The sequence below is a fragment of the Danio rerio genome, chromosome 10, assembly GCF_049306965.1.
Source record: "Danio rerio strain Tuebingen ecotype United States chromosome 10, GRCz12tu, whole genome shotgun sequence".
NCBI classification, from domain to species: Eukaryota; Metazoa; Chordata; class Actinopteri; order Cypriniformes; family Danionidae; genus Danio; species Danio rerio.
The window spans coordinates 37,964,087-37,986,500 of record NC_133185.1 but is presented as its reverse complement, the minus strand read 5'-3'; the positions used below and the strand labels follow the sequence as shown (position 1 = coordinate 37,986,500).

Sequence of the window (22,414 nt, the reverse complement as noted above, 5' to 3'; positions counted from 1 at the left end):
GAGAATATTATATCAGATTAGTGTGCATTAAAAGGAGTCTGAGGCCTATATTAGTGTAATCCCTCTGTTTTAACCTGGGCTCGTCCATGTGGCTGAGCCGTGAACCCACTGCTGGGCTACACAGCTCACAGTCCAGCGGATTACTGTGAAATCGAGAGGGCTTAATGGCCCTGCGTGCGCGCGTTAGTGTGTGTGTGTGTGTGTGTTCATGCGGGCGAGTGTGCAAGTGTTCACATGCATGACGGGGTTATGGAAGTCCAAGCGCAACGGCTGATCTCTACACAACAACACACACATACCCAGATGCTTTCATGATGAATGCTCTCACGAACACGTCTCGTAATTGCATATTCACACACGCAAGCGGCCCAGAAGTGAGGCAAGATGCTGATTACCCGTTTTATGTTGATGTGAGGTCTTCTGTTCCACCTGGTCCCGCTCTTTACGTGACCCATTTTGTTGCATTGCGTTTGGTTGCATCATTGTGTTTCACTGCAACAAACCTGCAGCACCATTTCCCTGCTGTAATGCGCGCCGTCTTTTTTTTTTCCCTTTCTTTTTTTAACAGGGCCAATGAGATTGAAGCGGTGATGACAGACTTGGAAAGAGCCAATCAGGTAAAAGACCATATTCCTCATGGAAAAGCCACTCGTATTTCTATTGTATGCAAATCTGAGACACAATAACAGCTTGTTTTTATTATTAATATCTGTGAGCTGATGGACTGTACAGAAGTTGCAGTGCTAGTTTGCACATTTCTTTTATTAGCGCGCACAACTTTGGAGTCACATTTATTCAAGTTCCACATATCCTAATTCTCCCCATCTGCTTTCCTTTTGGAAGAAATCCATCATTCCCTTGCACTTTTTTGAGCTCTGAGCCCCAGCGGCTAAATCTAAATGGATGTTTTTACATCTTTTATGTGATGCAATTTAAAGAATCTCTTGCATTTATATAAATATACCTTTTTATAAAAATGCATGTAGATCCGTTAGTGTATAACTACTGATGACATTTATTCTAAATTAATAAAATAAAATATGTTGTCATTTAGAGCATTTTTAAGTTTTGAAAAGCTTGTTTTCTAGATTTAATTGTTTATACTGTATACATTTTTAGGCAACACAATATTAATGCTTTAACTTTAGATGAGATAATAATGACTAGTTGTCTTTTTCTCCAATTAATTATTAAATTAAATAAAAAATCTGAAATAAATACGCAAGTTTAGTCTTTTTTTAGACAATAAAAACCCAAATAAAACACGAACACAAAACACATCAGCCTTATTCCAAAATGGATTAATGAATTTATTTTCTCAGAATTCCACACACAATATCCCATAATGACAATGTGAAAAAAGATTTTTTGAAATTGTTGCAAATTTATTTAAAATAAAAAGCTTTAAAATCACATGTACATAAGTATTCACAGCCTTTGCTGTGAAGCTCTAAATTGAGCTCAGGTACTTTCTGTTTCCACTGATCATTCTTGAGATGTTTCAGAAGCTTAATTGAAGTTCACCTGTGGTAAATTCAGTTAATTGGACATGATTTGAAAAGGCATACACCTGTCTATAAAAGGTCCCAGGGTTGACAGTGCATGTCAAAGCACAAACCAAGCATGAAGACAAAGGAATTGTCTGTAGACCTCTGAGAAAGGGTTGTCTTGAGGCACAAGACTAGGGAAGGTTACAGAAAAATTTCTGCTGCTCTGAAAGTTCCAATGAGCACAGTGGCCTCCATCATCCGTTAGTTGAAGATGTTTGAACCACCAGGACTCTTTCTAGAGCTGGCCGGCCATCTAAGCTGAGTGATCGGGGTAGAAGGGCCTTAGTCAGGGAGGTGATCAATAACCGGATGGCAACTCTGTCTGAGCTCCAGCATTCTTCTGTGGAGAGAGAAGAACCTTACAGAAGGACAACCATCTGTGCAGCAATCTATCAATCAGGCCTCTATGGTAGAGTGGCCAAACGGAAGCCACTGCTTAGTAAAGGGCACATAGCAGCCCACCTGGAGTTTTCCAAAAGGCATCTGAAACAAAATTCTCTGGACTGATGAGACTAAGATTGAACTCTTTAGAGTGAATGCTGGGCATTATGCTTGGAGAAAATCAGGCTCATCAACAGGCTAATACCATCCCTACAGTGAAGCATGGTGGTGGCAGCATTATGCTGTGGGGATGTTTTTCAGCCGCAGGAACTGGAAGACTAGTCAGGATAGAGGGAAAGATGAATGCAGCAATGTACAGAGACATCCTGAATGAAAACCTGCTTCAGAGTGCTCTTGACCTCAGACTGGGGCGACCGGTGCATCTTCCAGCTGGACAATGACCCAAAGCACACCGCCAAAATATCATTGGAGTGGCTTCACAACAAATTGATGAATGTCCTTGAGTGGCCTAGCCAGAGCCCAGACCTTAATCCTATTAAACATCTCTGGAGAGATCTGAAAATGGCTGTATACCTTTGATTCCCATCCTACCTGATAGAGCTTGAGAGATACTGCAAAAAGGAATGGACAAAAATTGCCAAAGACAGGTGTGCCAAGCTTGTGGCATCATATTTAAAAAGACTTAAGGCTGTAATTGCTGCCAAAGGCCCATTAACAAAGTATTGAGCAAAGGCTTTAATTTCATAAAAACTTTTTTCACATTGTCATTATGGGGTATTGTGTGTGGAAATTTGAGGAAATAAAGGAATTTAATCCATTTTGGAATAAGGCTGTAATATAAAATGTGGAAAAAGTGAAGCGCTTTGAGTCACTGTATATGCTGAGGACTGTACATGTGTGTATATATATATATATATATATATATATATATATATATATATATATATATATATATATATATATATATAAATAGAATTTATTATTATATTATTGTATTAATGTATTAGATTATATGTATTAGTTTGTATTAACATATTAGATTACATATTAAAATAATTATCTTATATATTAATATCTCATTTGTTTCCACCATACTCAATTCTCTGAATGTACGTGTTTGTAAACACATCTTAAAATGCAAAACCAAGTTTTCTGTTTCTGAAAATGTAGGGCGAGCACTAAACAAACACCCGAGTAAAAAAAAGTTTATAATCATTGTTTTCATTAGCATTATTATTCCAATCAACAGAAAAAAGAACATTTGGTAAGACTTGTTACGTAGACGTTTAGAATAAATTAGCATAATTACGCTCGCGATTTCCATAAATGCATAAAGATGGCGGTGTTAGATTCGGTGCAGCTAAAGGTTGAACGCTTTAAGCAGGTTTTTCCACAATATATTTCATTTCTGAAGCCTCATTGTTGGTGAATCCAGACATTTGTCTTTAGGTCAGGCATCAGTTCTAGGTCAACAAATAAATTAACACCCCACTCTTGATTTTAAAACCAACTCTGCATATTCGGCGAGTTAACCAGGCGTACATACCTTGACACACTTTAGCTTGAACACTGGAGCGCTCAGCCAAGCAGGACCCATGTGAGTTCAGTTAACATTTTTCAGCACAACCCTAAAAAAAAAACACAGGCCTGTGATCTTTTGGCTCTCGGTCTTCACTATTCACAAACGTCGGTTGATATTACAGTTATGTATCTTTCACTCTGGCCATTTTTAACCCATTTGTTCTGCTGTTCGTGGCCTACAGAGGGCCGAGACGGCAGAGAGGGAGGCCGGGACCCTGAGGGAGCAGCTCACTTCTGCTGGAAAGACCCTGCAATCATCCAATCAGATCCAGAACGCTCCGGAAATGGTGAGAGAGAGAAAGAGAGATAGTGCTTGTGCTGTAGAGAAAGGATAGAAAAGAGAATGGCTGTGCTGTAACACTGTCTATGAGGCATAATCATACAGTATAATGGATTATCAAATAGTTTTTAGTGCATTATGAAAAGCGGGGTAAATATATATAAAATGCTCTGTATTATGACTAGATTTAATCTTAGTGTTTGTTAATAGTGTAATTGAAGAGTTAATTTGCAAACATGGATAGAAATGTTGAGTTTCATAAATCCTGTTTATTAAAGAGTTTATTGGCAAAAAACATGTAAAATTTAATAAAAACGGAGCTGTTTGTTTTGGTAAATTAATTTAGTTATTCTGAATATTATTATAAACAGATTTTTTTAAGTCATCTTTATATAATTTAATTATTAATTTAGGCTGTAATAATATTGAATTGTGGGTCATGTCTGATTTTGTTTGACTGCCAAAAATCTTATAAAATTGTAATAAGTTTAGCAATGTTTTGGTATCAAGAAACTAACTTTTGTAGTTTATTAATAGTTTGATTGAGATTTTTTTTATGCTTTAAAAAAGATTAAACAAATAACTTCATTTAACTTAATAAATAATCTGTTCTATAATCAGCCTGTCTTGTAAGCTCATAATTTAAAAGTTGTTAAATTACCTAAAATAATGAATAAATTAAAAGTATATAAGCATTATATTTATTTCAATCTGTTTATATGTACAGTTGAAGTCAGAATTATTAGCCCCCCTGAATTATTAGACCGCTTGTTTATTTTCCCAATTTCTGTTTAACGGCGAGCAGATTTTTTTTCAACACATTTCTAAACATAATAGTTTTGATAACTCATCTCTAATAATGGATTTATTTTCTCTTTACCATGATGACAGTACATAATATTTGACTAGATATTTTTTCACGACACTTCTGTACAGCTAAAGTGACATTTAAAGGCTCAACTAGGTCAATTAAGGTAACTAGGCAGGTTAGGGTAATTAGGCAAGTTATTGTATAACAATGGTTTGTTCTGTAGGATATCGAGAAAAAATTTTACTTAAAGGGGCTAATAATTTTGTCCCTAAAATGGTGTTTAAAATTTTTTAAACTGCTTTTATTCTAGCCGGAATAAAACAAATAAGACTTTATCCAGAAGAAAAAATATTATCAGACATACTGTGAAAATTTTCTTGCTCTATTAAACATCATTTGGAAAATATTTAAAAAAGAAGAAAAAAATGTGAAGGGGGCTAATAATTCTGACTTCAACTGTATAAGTGTAGATGAATGCAGATTCATATTCATTCATTTTTTAGATTGAATGAATTATGAATGAATGATGAAAAATAAATAATAAATGCATTTTAACAGCATTAAATATGTAAACACTTCTAGGTAATATAATACTTTAGCTCTGGTTACATTTAATATTGCTTATGAAATGATTACAATATTTTATAAGCTTCTATTAACCTTAATGCTTTACACAGCATATGCTTAACAAGCCTTGTTTATGTATGTAGATATACATTCCATGCATACAGAATGTCAATTTGCAGTGTTATTTATTTTATTTAGTTTTTATTTTGTATATACTTTGTCTGTTATCATTTACTCACTTTGTAAAATAAACACTATTGTTTAGGCATAGTTGGTTGTTAGTCTGCTCCCATTGCCACCAACATTCTCAAAGGGGTCATACAATTTAAAATGTTGCTGTAACCCTAGCACTTCCATCTTAAATAACCATAACAATTGGTGTTTATTGACAAAATATTGTCAATTGCAATATTTTAGTGTGCTGTGATCTATATTGCGAGATGAATATAATCTAACCAGATGACTTCAATTGTTCTAGTTGGAAAGAGTTCATCCATTTAGATAAACTAGGATGATCAAGTCTTTTTCTACACAGTGCATCTGCATACATTTTAATAATAAAAACAAATAAATAAACAGTGCTTTATGGTTTTCTGGGGAGTCTGTTTACTTTCAAGGTACAGAGATTGAATAATCAAATGTAAAATAATTTGATCATCATCGTGTAAATTATTAAATAATAAATAATCTAATCCTGCGATGTGACTATTGCAGATACACACATTGCGATATCGATATATTGTTCAGCTCTAGCATTTAGCATTGTAAATCGTGTGTGTTTGTGTCTACAGGACAAGTCTCTGGAGGCAGAGCTGGGTGCGAAAGAGAGGGAGGTGGAGCGTTTGGCTGAGGACGTTCAGAGACTTCAGGCCAGTCTGGCTCAGCTCAGCGAGACATCAACCAACCAGATCAGCCAGCTCGAGCAGCAGCTCAGCTCCAAAGAGGCACTACTAAAGGTCAGTCCAGCCAGCCACTAATGTGACGCATATAAAAGGCGCACCTAACCATTTTTGAAAAATGCTGTCAGACTGATACTCGGAACAGCCAATCAGCAGCAAGGGGTGTGTCTAGTCACAATGGAACCTTTGCACATTTCTGGGTTTTTCAGCAGCGGAAGTCATCATAGTTGTGGAAACTTAGTGCGCAGTGAATAGGAGAGTACAACAAATTATATTTTTACAATCCTGTTTGCTGAAATAATAAAAGAAAAACTCCACAATGGTGTCATCAAGACAAGTTTATTTCTATAGCACTTTTACAATGTAGATTGTGTCAAAGCCACTTAACATAGAAGTTCTAGTAAAGTCCAGATTTCAGAGTTGAAGTTCAGTCAATTTCACTGCTGAAAGTTCAAACACTGAAGAGCAAATCCATCGATGCGCAGCTCCACAAGTCCCAAACCAAGCAAGCCAGCGATGACGAAAAAAAACTTCGCCAAATTACAAAGTGAAGGAAAAACAAAAATCTTGAGAAAAACTAGGCTCATTTAGGCACAGCCATTTTTCCTCTGACCAAATTTCCTGTGTGGAGCTGCAGACTAGGCGCTGGAGGCTGAAGAACGCCGGACGTCCATCGTGGAAAGCTGTTGGGTTGAGTAGGTCACCGGGGGGTCATCAGGCTGGCCCACAGAATCAGTGTGTGGACTCGTCTGTCACTGTGGTCTTTCAGGCATCAGCCTCATGTACTCCACTCCTCCATGACCACCATAGCATCAGCTCAAGATATGGCCTGGTCCGGGATTATGGATACGTTGGCGTCCTTCTTCACAGGTTTTGGATCGCATCAATGGTGCTGCATAATCTCTGGGGGCCTCGGGATGAGTATCCCCAGGTGGCAATAGAGAATCAAGAAAATAATTAGCGTAGCTGCTGTTCATAGTGTATTTAAACGAGATGCAAAAGTTAAGTGCTATAAAAGAAAATAGTAGTTATATAAACAAACATAGAAACAAACATGTAAAGCATATGAGTGTTTGTAATAAAATGTCTTGTGCATGAAGGTGGATTGTCAAGCCCACTCACCTGAGTGGAGCACACTCAAGCATCATACCGTTATGCGATGCATTGTGTGAATGCTTTACTTGAGAAAAATTTGTGTGAGACTGATAACGGTAGCCAGAAGAGAGAATAACATCAAATTTGCTTTCATGCCCCATAGATGCTACATTAGAAACACCTCGCGTAAGTGGTAATTCATTTTTTGTAATTTGATGCAAAGATCATATAAATCATGCATAGATATGGTTAAATGTTTATACGTTTTTAAAAATCAAAATATTATAAGATTATAAGATGCTAATGACCGTTAAACCGTCTTATAAAAAGGGTCCTTCGTGAAGATAATAAAAAGGGGTGTGGTCTTATTGGGTTATGGGTGTGTTTGTTTTGGTGCCTTTAAATATAAAAATAAAAAAACTTGAAATTTTAATTTGCGCTCGCTTACAGTTGAAGTCAAAATGATTCACCCTCCTGTGAATTTTATTTTATTTTTTTTAAATGATGTTTAACAGATCAAAGAATTTTCCACCATATTTACCATATTTTTTTCGTCTTGTGAAAGTTTTATTTGTTTTATTTCGGCTAGAATAAAAGCAGTGTTTAATAAAAAAATAAAAATAAACATTTAACATATTAGGGTCAATATTATTAGTCTTATTAGTCCTCTTTAGCAGTATTGTTTTCCGATTGTCTACAGAATAAACCATTGTTTTACAATGACTTGCCTAATTACCCTAACTTGCCTAATTAACCTAGTTAAGGCTTTAAATTGGACTTTAAGCTCTAGAAAAATAACTAATAAAGTATTATGTACTGTCATCATGGCAAAGACAAAAGAAATCAGTTTTTAAAAAATGAGTTAATAGTTTAGGGGGACGCAGTAGCGCAATAGGTAGTGCTGTCGCCTCACAGCAAGAAGGTCGCTGGTTCGAGCCTCGACTGAGTCAGTTGGCGTTTCCGTGTGGAGTTTGCATGTTCTCCCTGTGTTCGCGTGGGTTTCCTCCGGGTGCCTCGGTCTCCCCCACAGTCCAAAAACATGCGGTACAAGTGTATTGGGTAGGCTAAATTGTCCTTAGTGTATGAGTGTGAAGGACACCGGATCAATAAAGGGACTAAGCCGAAAAGAAAATAAGTTAATAGTTTAGAAATGTGTTGAAATAAAAATTCTTTTTGTTACACAGAAATTGGGGAAAAAATATACAAGAGGGCTAATAATACAATAATTCTGACTTTAACTGTACTGTACTGTGCAAAGGTATTGGGCCACAAGTATTTTCACAAGGAAATAATGATAAATATTGTGTAATACTAACAAATCATATAGAAAGAAAGTTTATTTATTCAGCTTTCAGGTCATGTATCTTAATTTCGCAAAATTGACACATATAACTGTTTTTCCTACCCAGTGTTACTTATTAGTTAGTTAATGGTTAATTACTTAAAGTTATTAGTAACTAATAAAGTTATGCTAACTAGCCCTGACGTTTCTGATAGTAAATATATATATATTATATATATACTATTGTAATAATTTTAAACATTCAAACAGCAGCGTGTAAGTACAAATGAAGAAGCTCCTCTCTTTACTTGGCCCAACAGCTGTGGCAAGTACAAGGGAATGAGGCTGGTAGCTCATTATATAGCGGCGACCCATTCTGAAGTCACTTTAACGCTGGACTCCAGACACGGGCTGCTTTAACTCGACATTTGGTGTTGGATGAAGCGAACGGTGCTGCTCGTGGCAGCAGTCAGATCTCTTCTGTGCGGCTGCAGGACAGGCCTGTAAATGTTGAGCCATGCGACCCATGTAGTGAACGTTTGGAGTTTGAGTGACGTCCGGCTGGATGGCAGGAGACTGAGCTGAGACCAAGCCTCGGTTGAGCCTCACGCAGAGAGACGGCTCGGATCTGGCCTGCCCGTAGCCCACTTTACTTCTACTGAGCACACACACACACATTTAAGGAAATGAGTTTTAATGGGCTTTGTCTAGAAAGCAGAATGACTGATTTACAGTTGAAGTCAAAATTATCAGAATAATTTGTATATATTTACCTAATGATGTTTAACAGAGCAAGGATTTTTCACAGTATTTCCTATAATATTTTTTTCTTCTGGAGAAAGTCTGATTTGTTTTTTGAGGCTAGAGTAAAAGCAGTTTTTAATTAAAAAAACTTTTTTTGAGAGCGCTATTATTAGCAGAGTAGGAGGGCTCAGGAGGGCTATTGATTCTGAATTCAACAAAATAAATAGACTGAAAAAAAATAACTCATTGAATTTTCTAGATTCTTTAAAAGGCAACTGGTTGCAAACAAATTAGTTAATTTAGTAATGTTTAGATTAATTTGTTTGTTTATATTCAGCCTATATAAATTGTTTGCTACTTGTTCTTTTCAGTGTAGCTGAATTTGTAGAGGTCATTTACACCCGTCTTTTGAAAAAATAGTGAAAAAAATAGTGTTTTTATATTGTTTTTTCCCCCACAAATTAACTCTTCATTGCACAATAACAAAACATGATTTATAAACAAATAAAGATTTGTTATCTATCTCTGCAAATGAATTTTCTTTCCTTTAGTGCATAAAGTTGCTGTTTAAGCATGAAAAAGGTCTGAAAAGTTGTGAAAATCCCAAATGTAAGCACATGTTTTTTTTGTTTGTTTGTTGTAACTCGAGTATCCCATGTAAAAGCTGTAAAGGCTCTACCTCTATTAAAAAGGGGGAGGGGAGCAGTAGCTCATCTGCATTTAAAGAGACACAAAAAAAATGTTTTTCATTTTTGCTTCCACTTAAAAAAGGATGTTTGCAAAACATATCTATATATTGCAAAATATATTTACAAAATGATGTAAAGGCTCCACCTCTGTTGAAATTGAGAGGGGAACAGTAGCTCATTTGCATTTAAAGAGACCTAAAACTTTTTGTTTGTTTTTGCTTCCTCCCAAAAAAGGACATTTGCAAAACATCTTTATTTATCTAAAATATATTCACAAAATGATGTAAAGGCTTCACCTCTGTTGAAATTAAGAGGGGAACAGTAGCTCATTTGCATTTAAAGAGGCACAAAAAATGTTGTTTGCTTTTTAATTCACCCAAGAAAAGACATTTGCGAAACATCTGTATTTATCTAAAATATATTGCAAAAAACATTGACAAAATGATCCATCAGGTATTTAAAGTTTAAACTTCACAGATATGTTCAGCTGAAACCGAAGTTAATATATAATATCCTAAAATACGCATATTGAGATATTTAATACGCATATTTATCATCACAAAAAATGATATATGTAATAATAAAATTACCCTCTCTTGTCATTCCAAACCCCTAAGCTATTTTTATTTTAGCGATAAAAGTTGCAGTTTTTATAATCACCTTGTTATATTTACACGTAAAATGACTATTTCTGCTGCTTGTTCAAACTACTTATCTAAAATGAGCTGAAACAACACTATTGTTGACTTTGTTTTCGGGATCACTTAATTGTTTTATGTTCAATCCACTTAAAGTTTTAAAAATGATTAAGTTAACTTGATCGATTTGTGTTGGGAAGAACTTGTGTGGAAGCCAGCATTTTTTTACGGTGTATTGTAACCAACCACTTATTTCACTTACTACTTAATGCCATCAAAATATTGCTATAAATGCCTCTCCAAGTGTGCCTTGTGCAATTTCAGAGCATAATATACAGTTCATACACTGATTCTCATTACAAAATCATTGGAAACTAAGTATATCTGCCTTTTCTGCTCTCCAGCAACTTGAAGAAAAGCTTCAAGATCAGTCAGACTACGAGGAGATCAAACGAGAACTCTGGTAAGTTCGGAAGCGCTAATTCTGTCAGTGCAAATAATCCTGACGCTTCAGCCTTTTCCTTCATGTTCATCTGAATATTTTTGCATTATTAACAATATTTTAATGCTGATGGGAATGCTGCATTATCCTTAATGTGATATTCAAGTACATTATCCTACTGTAAGCTTGGCTAGAATAAATGAAGGTTTCGTTTAGTGTGATCCTCATTCTCATGATAAAAACCAATTCACTGTTACAGTTTTGATTCCAATTAATACATTTTAAATTATAAAATGAATTAAAAAATGCAAGAATCCACTGACTTTGAGCTCATTATGAAGTCTAAAGCGAAGGTTTTGTTCAGAATAACTTGACCTGGCCCTGTTTATCCACCTTTATAATTTAAGACCCTCAGACCATTCTTAACCTTTATCTTCCACTCTATTATGCATGTATCTTTTCCATCCTCTCTCTCTCTCTCTCTCTCTCTTGCGGCAGGGCTCGAACTATGAGCTCTTAGTACCTGGTGGTCTTGAACTTTACCATCAGACATACCAAATTCGATCCCATTACAATCCAGCCAGCAGAGAGAGATAGATAGGAAGCGCAGAGATGGCCAAACCGCCTTCCACGCACCGACCTCTCCTTCCCATATTTTAGCAGCAGGAATTCTACTCGGCCGGTAATCTCCCGTTCGGTTTAATAAATTCAAAGAACCTTAGGTATGCAAGGAGTATTGGGTCTTATTTTTTGAGAAAAGCGGATTAAGCACGCTTTGTTGTCGGAGTGGTTTCTTGCGCGGGACTGAGGGATTGCTGCGTTTCATCTCCAGCCACGGCTGTAATGAGGAGGCTAACGTAGTTTGCATCGGCGATAACCTAATTGAGTGATGTGTGTGCTTTTGGCTCGGTCTGTGCAGTCGCGGTTTGTGTGTGTGTGTTTGGAGGCTTCAGGAGATGTCTGGCTGTCCGTTGCGTAACTCGATTTTAGGCGTAATATTCCCAATTGGGACTTATAAAGCAAGTAATCCATGAATAGAGGGTGTTGTTAAGATCTGTGCTAGTCTGATGATCGGCCTAAAAAGCTGCTTTGCCCCAATGTATATTGATAGCTTGTTGTCTACTCGAGGCGCATTCCACCGTAATATAATGAGCATTTTCACCCAAAAGGGCCCGGTTTAATCCATACATAGCAGATTAGCGTGCAACTAGGCACACGGGTTAATTTGGCCAATGTGATTGTAGGTGTCACAGGATTTATTTATTTATTTTTTTTTAATCACCATCTTAAAGCTTATTGTGTTCATTCTATCTGAAACTGAAGGATTCTGGATCAACGTTATGATTTTTTGTGCTGTTATTTTAAAATGTGAACTTTTTTTGTTGTTTTCTTTTACTCTCTCCAGCACCCTGAAATCAGTGGAGCACAACTCATCAGATCATCACTCTTCAGCGCAGGTAAGAAAGTTTGTTTGGATTGACTCGTCCTTGCGGTGTGTTCTTGGAGTTAAAGGAAGCATGTTTTATTACTGCTGATGCTTTTACATTAGGAGTTTTATGTCACGAGTTCGACCTCAAAAATACACTTTAGTTTGTTTTTCTTAAAGTAATTCAGATGTAAATGATTTACTTTCTTTCTTTTGTTATTTTCTGGATTTCTTTAATCAACATTTGCTATTTTTCATTTGCTGTAATGTTTCTGTTGTTTGTCCTCCTATTTTACTCTCTTTCGCTTTTTGTTTGCTTCGTTTTTCACTTTTTTCTTTCCTTCTTTGCTTCCTTTTCCACCTCTCTCTGTTTCCTTTACTGTTGTTTTTTTATTTCTTTATTTGATATTTCCTCCTATTTTTCTCTCTGTAACTTTCCTGTTGTTTGTGCTGCTTTTATATCACTCTTTTCTCTTTTTGTTTGCTTCATTGTTCGCTTTTTTTCTCCTTTGCTTCCTTTTCGACCTCTCTGTTTCCTTTACTTTTTATTTGTTTCTTCTTTGATTTAAATTTTTTTATTTTACATTTTGTATTTTATTTGCTTCCTGCAACTTTCCTGTTGTTTGTCCTCCTTTTATATAACTCTTTTCTCATTTTGTTTGCTTCATTGTTTACTTTATTTCCTTTCTCCTTTAATTCCTTCCTTTTCGTCCTCTCTCCATTTCCTTTACTTTTTTTTCTTGATTTCTTGATTTAATATTTCCTCCTATTTTTTGCTTCCTGCACCTTTCCTGTTGTTTGTGCTGCTTTTATATCACTTGTTTGTCTTTTTGTTTGGTTCATTGATCACTTTTTTTCTTTTTTCTTTGGTTCCTTTTCGACCTCTCTATATTTATTTTACTTTCTTTGTTTTGTTACCTTCTTGATTTCTTTAATTGATATTTACTTTTTTTTGTTGCTTCCTGCAACTTTCCTCTTTTTTTCCTCCTCCTTTTATATAACTCTTTTCTCTTTTTGTTTGCTTCATTGTTCTCTTTTTGTTTTACATGTTTTTCATTTCCTTTCTTCTTTCCTTCCTTTTTGACTTCTCTCTGTTTGCTTTGCTTTCTTTGTTTTGCTTCTTCCTTTTCTTTTACTTTTTCCTAATATTGTTTCCTGTCCTTTCATTTTCTTCCTAATTCACTTTTCTTCTTTCATTTCCTGTCACTTTTTCCTGTTGGATTGTTTTATTGCTTCTTTACTTCCCTCTTAAATTTTTTTCCATCTATTTCTTTTTCATTTCCGTGTTCACTTTTTACTTGTTTCTTTACCTTCAATTCTCTGCCCGGTTTTCCTGAATTCCTTTTATATGGTCTTTCCATGCCTTCCAAATCTTTCATTATTAAAAACATCATTCTTCCTTCTCTATTTTCCCCTTATTTTTATTATTTATACCTCCGTTTAATTGCTGCTCTGTGTTTTTGTTCTTTCTTTCTTTCTTTCTTTCGTTCTTTCTTTCGTCTGTTTCCGTTCTGTTTTTACCTTCTTTCCTTCCATCTAACTTCCATTGCTTCTTTCTGCCATATCCCTCCCTTCTTCTGTCCCCTTTTTTCACTTCCTTTATGTACCTTCCTTCTCTTGTTTCTTTTTTTTCTAATTTCTTACATTTGTTTCTCTTCTTTTCTTCCTTCTTTTTTTTCTTCTTTCCCTTATTATGTCTTTCCTCCTTCATTCCTCTCCTTACTTTTTTTTACATCCTTATTTCCTTTCTCCTTCCTTCCTATTTCCCCCCCTCCCCACCCATTCTACACTTTAGGACTCATCCAAGCCACTGGAGATGTTGCTGACAGGGAAAGACCATAGCCAGCTGTCAGAGAGCGCTTTGAAACGACTGGCCAACAGTGACTTCACTGGTAAGTTTACAATCTTCAGGCTTTCCAAAAAAACTTTAACCAGCCAAACACACACATAAACTAAGATTATCCATTGATGACTTTTTTCCAAATCCAACTTCTCCTACGATATACAGCCGAACACATACAGTGACTTAAAACTTTTCACAACCGCAAGAATATATATTGTATCGTATCGTTTCATAAGTAATTTAATTATTTGAGTTATGAAGTCAATTGTGAGATATGAAGTCTCAGAGTAGTTATAATATATATATATATATATATATATATATATATATATATATATATATATAGAGAGAGAGAGAGAGAGAGAGAGAGAGAGAGAGAGAGAGAAATTTATTTTGAGGAAAGCTGAAATCTAATCAATGACCTGTTAATTAATTAAAGTCAGTGGTTGCAGGTTTTCCACCAAAGCTTCATCCACAAAAATACAGCAGAACTCGAACAGCGGCCTAATAAAACTTTCCGAACTTCAGCTATTTTTTTTTATTTTGCCTCAAAAATCAAAACAAACCAATATTGGATCATATCATAGATAAATTTTATATTTTTAAATTATGAAGTCAGTTGTGAGTTATGAAGTCTCAAACTAGTTAATACATATTAGGACTGCATGTTTGTTTGGTAAAAGATGTTACAGTTTACTCTATTTTTATGCTATTTACTCCCCCTAAGTGGTTACAAACTTTGATTTTCTTTCTTCTATTAAACCAAAAAATATATTTTGAAGAAAACTGAAAAGCTAACCACTGACTTCTATAGTAGGGAAAGCAAATACTATGGAAGTCAATGGTTACAGGTTTCAACACAAACTTTACCCACGAAAATAGAAAATAAAATTCACATTTTTGAGTTATGAACTCAGTTGTGAGTTATAATTTCTCAGACTAGTTATTAGGTATTAGGAATGCATATTTGTCAGGTGAAAGTTAAAAACGTAACTATTTAATAACAACTGTTTAAGTCACATTTGTTCTTAACGTGGAGTGAGTAAAAATAGCCCTCTCAGGATGATGCAAAATCACCTTACCACTTTAAACAAATGCTGGGTTGTTATAACCCAGAATTAGGTCAAATATGGACAAACCCAACATTGGGTTCAGTTTTTTAATTTAATTTAAAGCTACAGTTCACCCAAAAATGTAAATTTACACACTATTTTCTTCCCCCAAGTGGTTGCAAACTTTATGGCTTTCTTGTGTTGAACACGAAGAAAAATATTTAGTAGAAAGCTGAAAACCTAACCATTGAATTCTATTGTAGGAAAAACAAATACTATGGAAGTAAATGGTTACAGGTTTTCCACCCAAACTTCACCCACGAAAAAACAACAAGAACATGCAAAGGGACCTAATAAAACTCCAGAACTTCGCCCCAAGAAACGAAACAAATAAATATTGGATCATACCGTATCGTAGATACATTTTTGAGTTATGAAGTCAAGTTAAAAATTTTAAGTATTTAATACAATTTTAACTATTAACAACAACTGTTTAAGTCACTTTTGTTCTTAACATGGAGAGAGTCAAAATAACCCTCTCAGGATAATGCAAAATCACCTTACCACTTTAAACAAATGCCGGGTTGTTGTAACCCAACATTGGATTCCTTTTTTTCAATTAAATTTAAAGGTGTAGTTCACACATGGATAATGGGGGATAACTATTTACTCCCCCTAAGAGTTTCCAAACTTTACATTTCTTTCTTGTGTTGAACATTAAAATAAATATTTTGAAGAAAGCTGAAAACCAAACCATTGACTTCTATAGTAGGAAAAACAAATACCTTGGAAGTCATTGGTTACAGGTTTTCCATTTAAACTTCACCCACGAAAATACAAACACAGTGACCTCATATTGTAGGTAAAATTCACATTTTTGAGTTATGAAGTCAGTGGTAAAATAAGAAGTCTCAGACTAGTTAATAGATATTAGGACTCAGTTGTACATATTAGGAGGTAAACGTTTAAATTTGAACTATTTTACAACTATTTTAGCTGAAAACCTAATTATTGACTTCTATAGTAGGAAAAACAAGTACTATGGAAGTCAATAGTTACAGGTTTTCCACCCGAGCTTCAACCTTGAAAATACATGCACAGTGACCTAATAAAACTTTCAGAACTTCAGCTATGTTTTTTTTTATTATTTCGCCGCAAGAAACTAAACAAAGAAATATCGTATCGGATCATCCTGATAGTGACGAGTTGGCTTTGCGGGCATCCGTGTTTTGTTAAGGTCAGTTCATCCTTTTCTAGAGGCGCCCAACATATTAGGCTTGTAAGAGATCAGGTCACCTGGGGCTTGCATAAATCCTGAACGGCTAGCGGAGCCCAATGTGATAATTAGGCCTTATTTCCCTTTTAATGCCCTTTCATCATGTGTGTGTGAGGTTGGAAATGTCATTACAGAACACCTCTGGACTTCCCCATGGAGATCATACATTAAATTTGCGTTTTAAATGTGACTTTCCTATCGCAAATCTTACATTTGTTTTTAAAACCTGGCATCCGCTGCTTACGGCGATGACGGAGAATCATGCATTTGTCTCTGACGGCCTACAGAATTGTGTTGCGCTGGATATTGATTTTGATGCCATTGTGTAAAGTGATGGTATTGTTACGGAAGCGCACACAGCAGAGGTGTTTTGTCATGGCAAAAAGGATAACTGTACTGACACCCACAAGCCCTCGCAGTGAACAGTCCCCACAGCGTGAGCAGGTAGCCCACGCACAGTTGCCTGGCCTGATATCTCTGGACATGCCTGCTAGTCTGCAGACCTCAGAGGAGATCAGTGTTAAACGTCAGCCTGTGGCTCGAACACACATACACACTATGGATTTCCTTCAAGCGCGCAAAGCAAGTGTTTGGCGCGCTTCGTTTCTGCACCAAATGTTAACTGAGGGAATTACATCTAATTGATATTTTGAATATAAATGAATCTTTAAAAATAACGTACAATAGGTATTGCTAGGAGTGTGAAGTGGCATCTGTAAAGTGAGGTCAAAAGTGTTTTTTTTTTTTTTTTTTACTATTGTTAATTATTTTTGTATTTTATATGTAGCTAAAGTCTAAAATATTAGGCTTTATGTAAAATTAATTATATTTAAAATATTTCTCATGTGTTGTTTACCTGGGAGATTGTATTCAAAGCATTTTAAGCATAGTAGTTTTAATAAATAATTATTTATTTCTTTGCCAAAATGACAGAACATAATGTTTTACTAGTTATTTTGCAAGATTCTTGCATTCAGCTTAAAGTTCAATTTAAAGGCTTAACTAGGTTAATAGGTTAACTAGGCAAGTTACTGGATAACAGCGGTTTGTTCTGTAGCATTGTGGAAAAAAAAGTGTACTGTTCAGATTGACTACCCTTTCATTATGTTAGTGGCTGTTTTTGCCCCATTGACTTCCATTAGGATCACATTCTTTGATTGCAAAGCCATGACACCAAATAAAAGTAAAATGTGTCATTTTACTGGCAGCATTAACCCTTTAGACAAGCTTGTGCAAACACATTTCGGGATTTTATATGAAATTCTATGGAATAAAACAGCAGATTATAGTGTGTGCATAAATACACTTACTATGTTCTGAAAGCTGAGACGCTTATTTTGATCTTCTCTTCAGACATATCAAGATAAGTGTGCTAAGGTCTCTCTTATAGTGATGGGTCGTTCATGAACCATTCGTTCATTTTGAACGAATCTTCAATATGACTCAGGAACTACGAGTCCTCTAAGGGAGTGATTCGTTCATCCACGCGTGCGCACATTTGTGCAGGTAGTATCGTTAATTTCAAGTCTTCATCACATTGGCAGAAGCCAATCATTTGCGTTTAGAGCCGGAGAAAGAATTGATCCGCTCACCTCTTAAGTCCTCTATCGGGTCTGAGTCACTACTCGTTCATCATGAGCCAATCATACGCGTTTAGAGCCGGAGATAGAATTGATCTGCTCGTCTCTCGAGTCCTCTATCGGGTCTGAGTCACTCGTTCCTCACGGGCCAATCATACACGTTTAGAGCCGGAAAAAGAATTGAACCGCTCATCTCTTGACTCCTCGGGTTTGAATCATTCTGTCACGTAAACAACGAACGATCATGGCTCCTATCGGCTTAGACTGTGCATTGATTAAGATTATATGTGACTGTCAGTGTAACGTGAATGAACCCCTAACATTTAAAGACATGAAGAGGTGAGCTGAGCAAAGAGATAACATGCCTTCATAGACAAAAGAGCAGGTAAACATTGAATTATTATTTTCTCCTTCTTATAGTATTCTAGTTATGACATATTTGTGGTGCAGTCAACCTTTTGGGTTAGTTGTAGATGTGTTTGGAAGCAATTCGTAACATTTTAATAATATTTTGGCAAATTGAACCAAATGACCGAAATGACTCGAAAAAAGATTCATTCATCTTGATGAACGAGACTCAAAGATCCGAGTCAGTAAAATGATCTGAACTTCCCATCACTACTCTCTTACACTCTCTTACAAACACAAACAGACACACATTATATTCCATTTAAAGCATATGAAGCCAGAAACTGCTTTTTTGCTTTTTTGTTATTTATTTATTTATTTTTATTTTTTTTATTTTATTTATTTATTTATTTTTTTTGAACTGATGATCAACAGTAGAAATGACTAATTTTATCTCTTCCCAACAGGGAAATCTACCACTAATCAAGAATGAATGATTATGCTGTATGGTTGTATGGCTTTACAATAATAAAAAACATAAAACAACATATTATAAGAGTTAAAAATGGAAAATTATCAGATGGTAACTTTGTCTAACAGCTCTCGTTAATATTTCAGCATGCTTTCACTTTCGTTTTAGACATGAAATGCACATTTGCCGGTAGGAATGACCTCTCGCCCTGCTCATCATTCTCTCTTCGTATAGCCATATATACATTCATTAGTTTGTTGGACCATTTTGTTTTCTCACTACAATCTGTCAGCTCAATCGAGCAGAGACCATCTAATTCAGGCGATCTTGGACCAATTGATTTGGCACAGATCAAAGCGCGATTGCTGGACTCACATATGCCAAACAAACTGCGCTAACCATGGGAAAATTAGACAGATTTCGAAACAAACGTTTATAAAAAGCAGTGAAAAGCATGTGTGAAAGCAACCTAAGATTGTATTTGCATGCAGTTGACAAACAGTCGCAGCCAAACTTTTGTGACAAGGCAGCCAGTAACCATTCTGTACACTGGATCAAACGTCTCGCACGCTGGCCCTGGGCCATCGTGCAGTCCTTATTGTCGAGCCCTGTCCCAGTAAATATATGCTTTAAAGTGTTCAACAATTTAAGTTGAAATGTCATATTGGGTATTTTTAAAATAGCACAACGCATTTAAATGTGAAAAAGTACACACAGTATATATACATGTAATCTACTGTGGTTGTTTGGTGCTGGAAAAGCATAAAAGTGCACCTTGAAAGTGCTTGAAAAGTGCTGGAATTTGCTGGACCCCTTAAATCTGACCAAACGTTGGTTTACAACATTCTATACAAAATCCTGTTTACCATCATTCTAAATCTCAACACCCATCATTTATTTGTTCTCCAGGAGCAGTGGGCCGTAAACTGAAAGAAACTACAGTGGAAAACCCTCAGCGTCTTCCTGCCACTCCAGTCCCGACCACCCTCCAGGGGTCTCCACCTCCACCCTCCCCTCAGCTGCTGATGAGGACGGGCACCGCTACCTCCGAATCCGCTGCCAGTGCCAACGGTACCCACCCTTTCTCCCCCACAGGCATCGGGCCGGACTTCTTCACCCCCGGCATGGCCAGCGTGGGCGCCACGTTCCCCCCGCTGGCTGGCAAAATGGCACTCAACTCTCTTCTTCAGAGGCAGCTCATGCAAACCATCTACACCAAAGCCCTCCAGGACCCCTCTCCCAGTTCGGTGCTGTTCGGGCCACCCCATTACGCTACCACCAACTCCCTCTCCAGCCCCCTGCCGCCCCAGTCGGCAGGCAGCCCGGAGGTTAACGGCATGGCGCCTTCGCCCAGCCAATCAGAGGGCGCGGGCAGCACGTCGGAAGGTGAGGAAATGGATACAGCGGAGATTGCCCGACAGGTCAAGGAGCAGCTGATCAAACACAACATCGGCCAGCGCGTGTTCGGCCATTACGTGCTGGGTCTCTCCCAAGGCTCCGTTAGCGAAATTCTGGCTCGGCCCAAACCTTGGAGCAAGCTAACCATCCGTGGCAAAGAGCCGTTTCACAAGATGAAGCACTTCCTGTCCGATGAGCAGAACATCCTGGCGCTGAGGAGCATCCAGGGCAGGCAGAGAGGTCAGTGACAGAGCTCCAGGATGAGAATTAACTGTGTTATTGTGCAAGATTGTCTCCCAAAGCACGTCTATTTACAACGGTTGTGCATGCCGTTAAGTAGCGCTCAGTAACAGCATGGCCATTTTTCTAACGTGTAAGCAAACTAACTAATGTCGGTGTAATCTCACGTTTGGAGCACACATTGCTTTTAAAGAGTCCTTGCAGGTACGTAATAATTTAATATATGCTGTAAAAGGAGAGGCTGGGAGCCAGCGGTCCCCATATGGAAGCTTGTTTTTGGCTTAGAAAACAGTTTAGTGACTGAGATAAAGTTTAAAATAAGAACTAAAGTAAGTTGAGCTGGCAAATGAGAAATATAAAGTCAAGAAAGTTTGTGAGAATCAGTTATGTAATACAGGGCTTTTTTTTTTTTTTTTTTGGAGGTTTGAAGTCATCAGATTTTTGTGAGGTGTAAAGATAATTATGAGATACAAATTTGTTATTGTTCAAAGGGCACCTATTTGACCTCTTTCAAGATTTAAGAGAGTCTTTTGTGTCTCCAGAATGTGTCTGTAAAGTTTCAGCTCGAACCCCCATCAGATTATTTATTAAACCTTTCAGAATATTAGAATTTTCTGCTCTGAACACATTGTAGCTGTTTTTGTTGCCTGTGCCTTTAATGCTGGTTCTCCCCGCCCACCGTTCCCATGTGCCTGTTAATCTGAGTGTGCCTCAATCTTTACCTCGGCTGCGTCAGATAACAGACAGACATGAAGGAAGCAGATCTCACGTAAAGTTTGTAGGGAATACTACAGTAAGAACTTTCCCAATGATTATTTGATGTATTTATTGTGTAATTAATTCAAGCCTTTCGATGAGTCACACACAATGTCTCACACACTGTGTGCGCGTTTAATTTCAGTGTTTTTGCACAGCAGGTGAAACAGGACACACATCAATATCCACAGATATCCGTTATGTTAATGTACAAAATAAACCTGATTTAACATCCACAAACCGAGATTGAAGCGTCATAATTTTTAATTGTTCTGACATGCGGATGTGGTAATAAAGACGACAAAATCACTGTACTTCATTACAAACATGCACAGTTTTAAAAACGTTTTAAACTTGTAAAACCCATTTTTGATCACATTTGATGATGATTGATGATCACAGAGAGTTTAACAGATTTTTTAATGCCAGTTACTTTGCACACGTCCTATCTTGTCGATATGATTTTACATGTTACTACAGAGACATGTTAATATGCAGCTGTCAATCAATGTGGTGGGCGGGGAAACCACACTCCTACGTCACATTGCGGTCGGCCCTTAAAATGGAAGGGATTTGGATCCTATTTTAACATCAGGAAATTTAAAAAAAAAGATACTCATTGTCTTTATATCACTCCAATATGACTGTGGACATTATACCTACACACAGTTCTGTCTAAGCAGCTTATAAAAGAGCATTTTCATCATAGGTGCCCTTTTAAGTTGAAAAAAAAATTATATATATATATGAGGCATTTGTTTTGTGTTACAAAGTTACGTTTGTTGAGGTATTAAGTCTCAATGGAAAGGTATGAAGTTATTTTTGTGTGGTATAAATAGTAATGGTTTAGACATTTATATTACAGAGGTGGAAAGGTATATTTTGGGGTAAAAATCTAATTTGAAGCTTGGTTTGAGGGGTAATTGAGAAATTGTATTTGAGAAGTAATTGAGAAGTTGTATTTGAGGTATAAAATAAGCATGCATGTGTGATGCATTAAGGAGTTAGTTCACTCAAAAATTTCAATTACTGACCCTTGTGTCATTCCAATCCCTTGAGACCGTGTTTCATCTTCATACTCAAAATAAGGGTGTTTTCACACC

At 36.5% G+C, this 22,414-nt stretch overlaps 1 protein-coding gene across 11 annotated transcripts in view; it reads left to right on the top strand.

The window, feature by feature from the left end:
- Positions 1–22,414, top strand: part of cux1a (cut-like homeobox 1a) — a 254,392-nt gene that overhangs the window by 169,732 nt on the left and 62,246 nt on the right. For all 11 annotated transcript variants that reach the window (XR_012386449.1, XM_021479404.3, XM_021479403.3 and 8 more), the window contains exons 9-15: positions 569–617; positions 3,656–3,760; positions 5,923–6,087; positions 10,883–10,941; positions 12,326–12,377; positions 14,142–14,238; positions 19,827–20,555. Coding sequence is in view for 10 of the 11 variants with exons in the window: in XM_021479404.3 (XP_021335079.2) it covers positions 569–617; positions 3,656–3,760; positions 5,923–6,087; positions 10,883–10,941; positions 12,326–12,377; positions 14,142–14,238; positions 19,827–20,555 (1,256 nt within the window). In the remaining variant the exon portion in view is untranslated. The remainder of the gene's footprint in view (positions 1–568; positions 618–3,655; positions 3,761–5,922; positions 6,088–10,882; positions 10,942–12,325; positions 12,378–14,141; positions 14,239–19,826; positions 20,556–22,414) is intronic.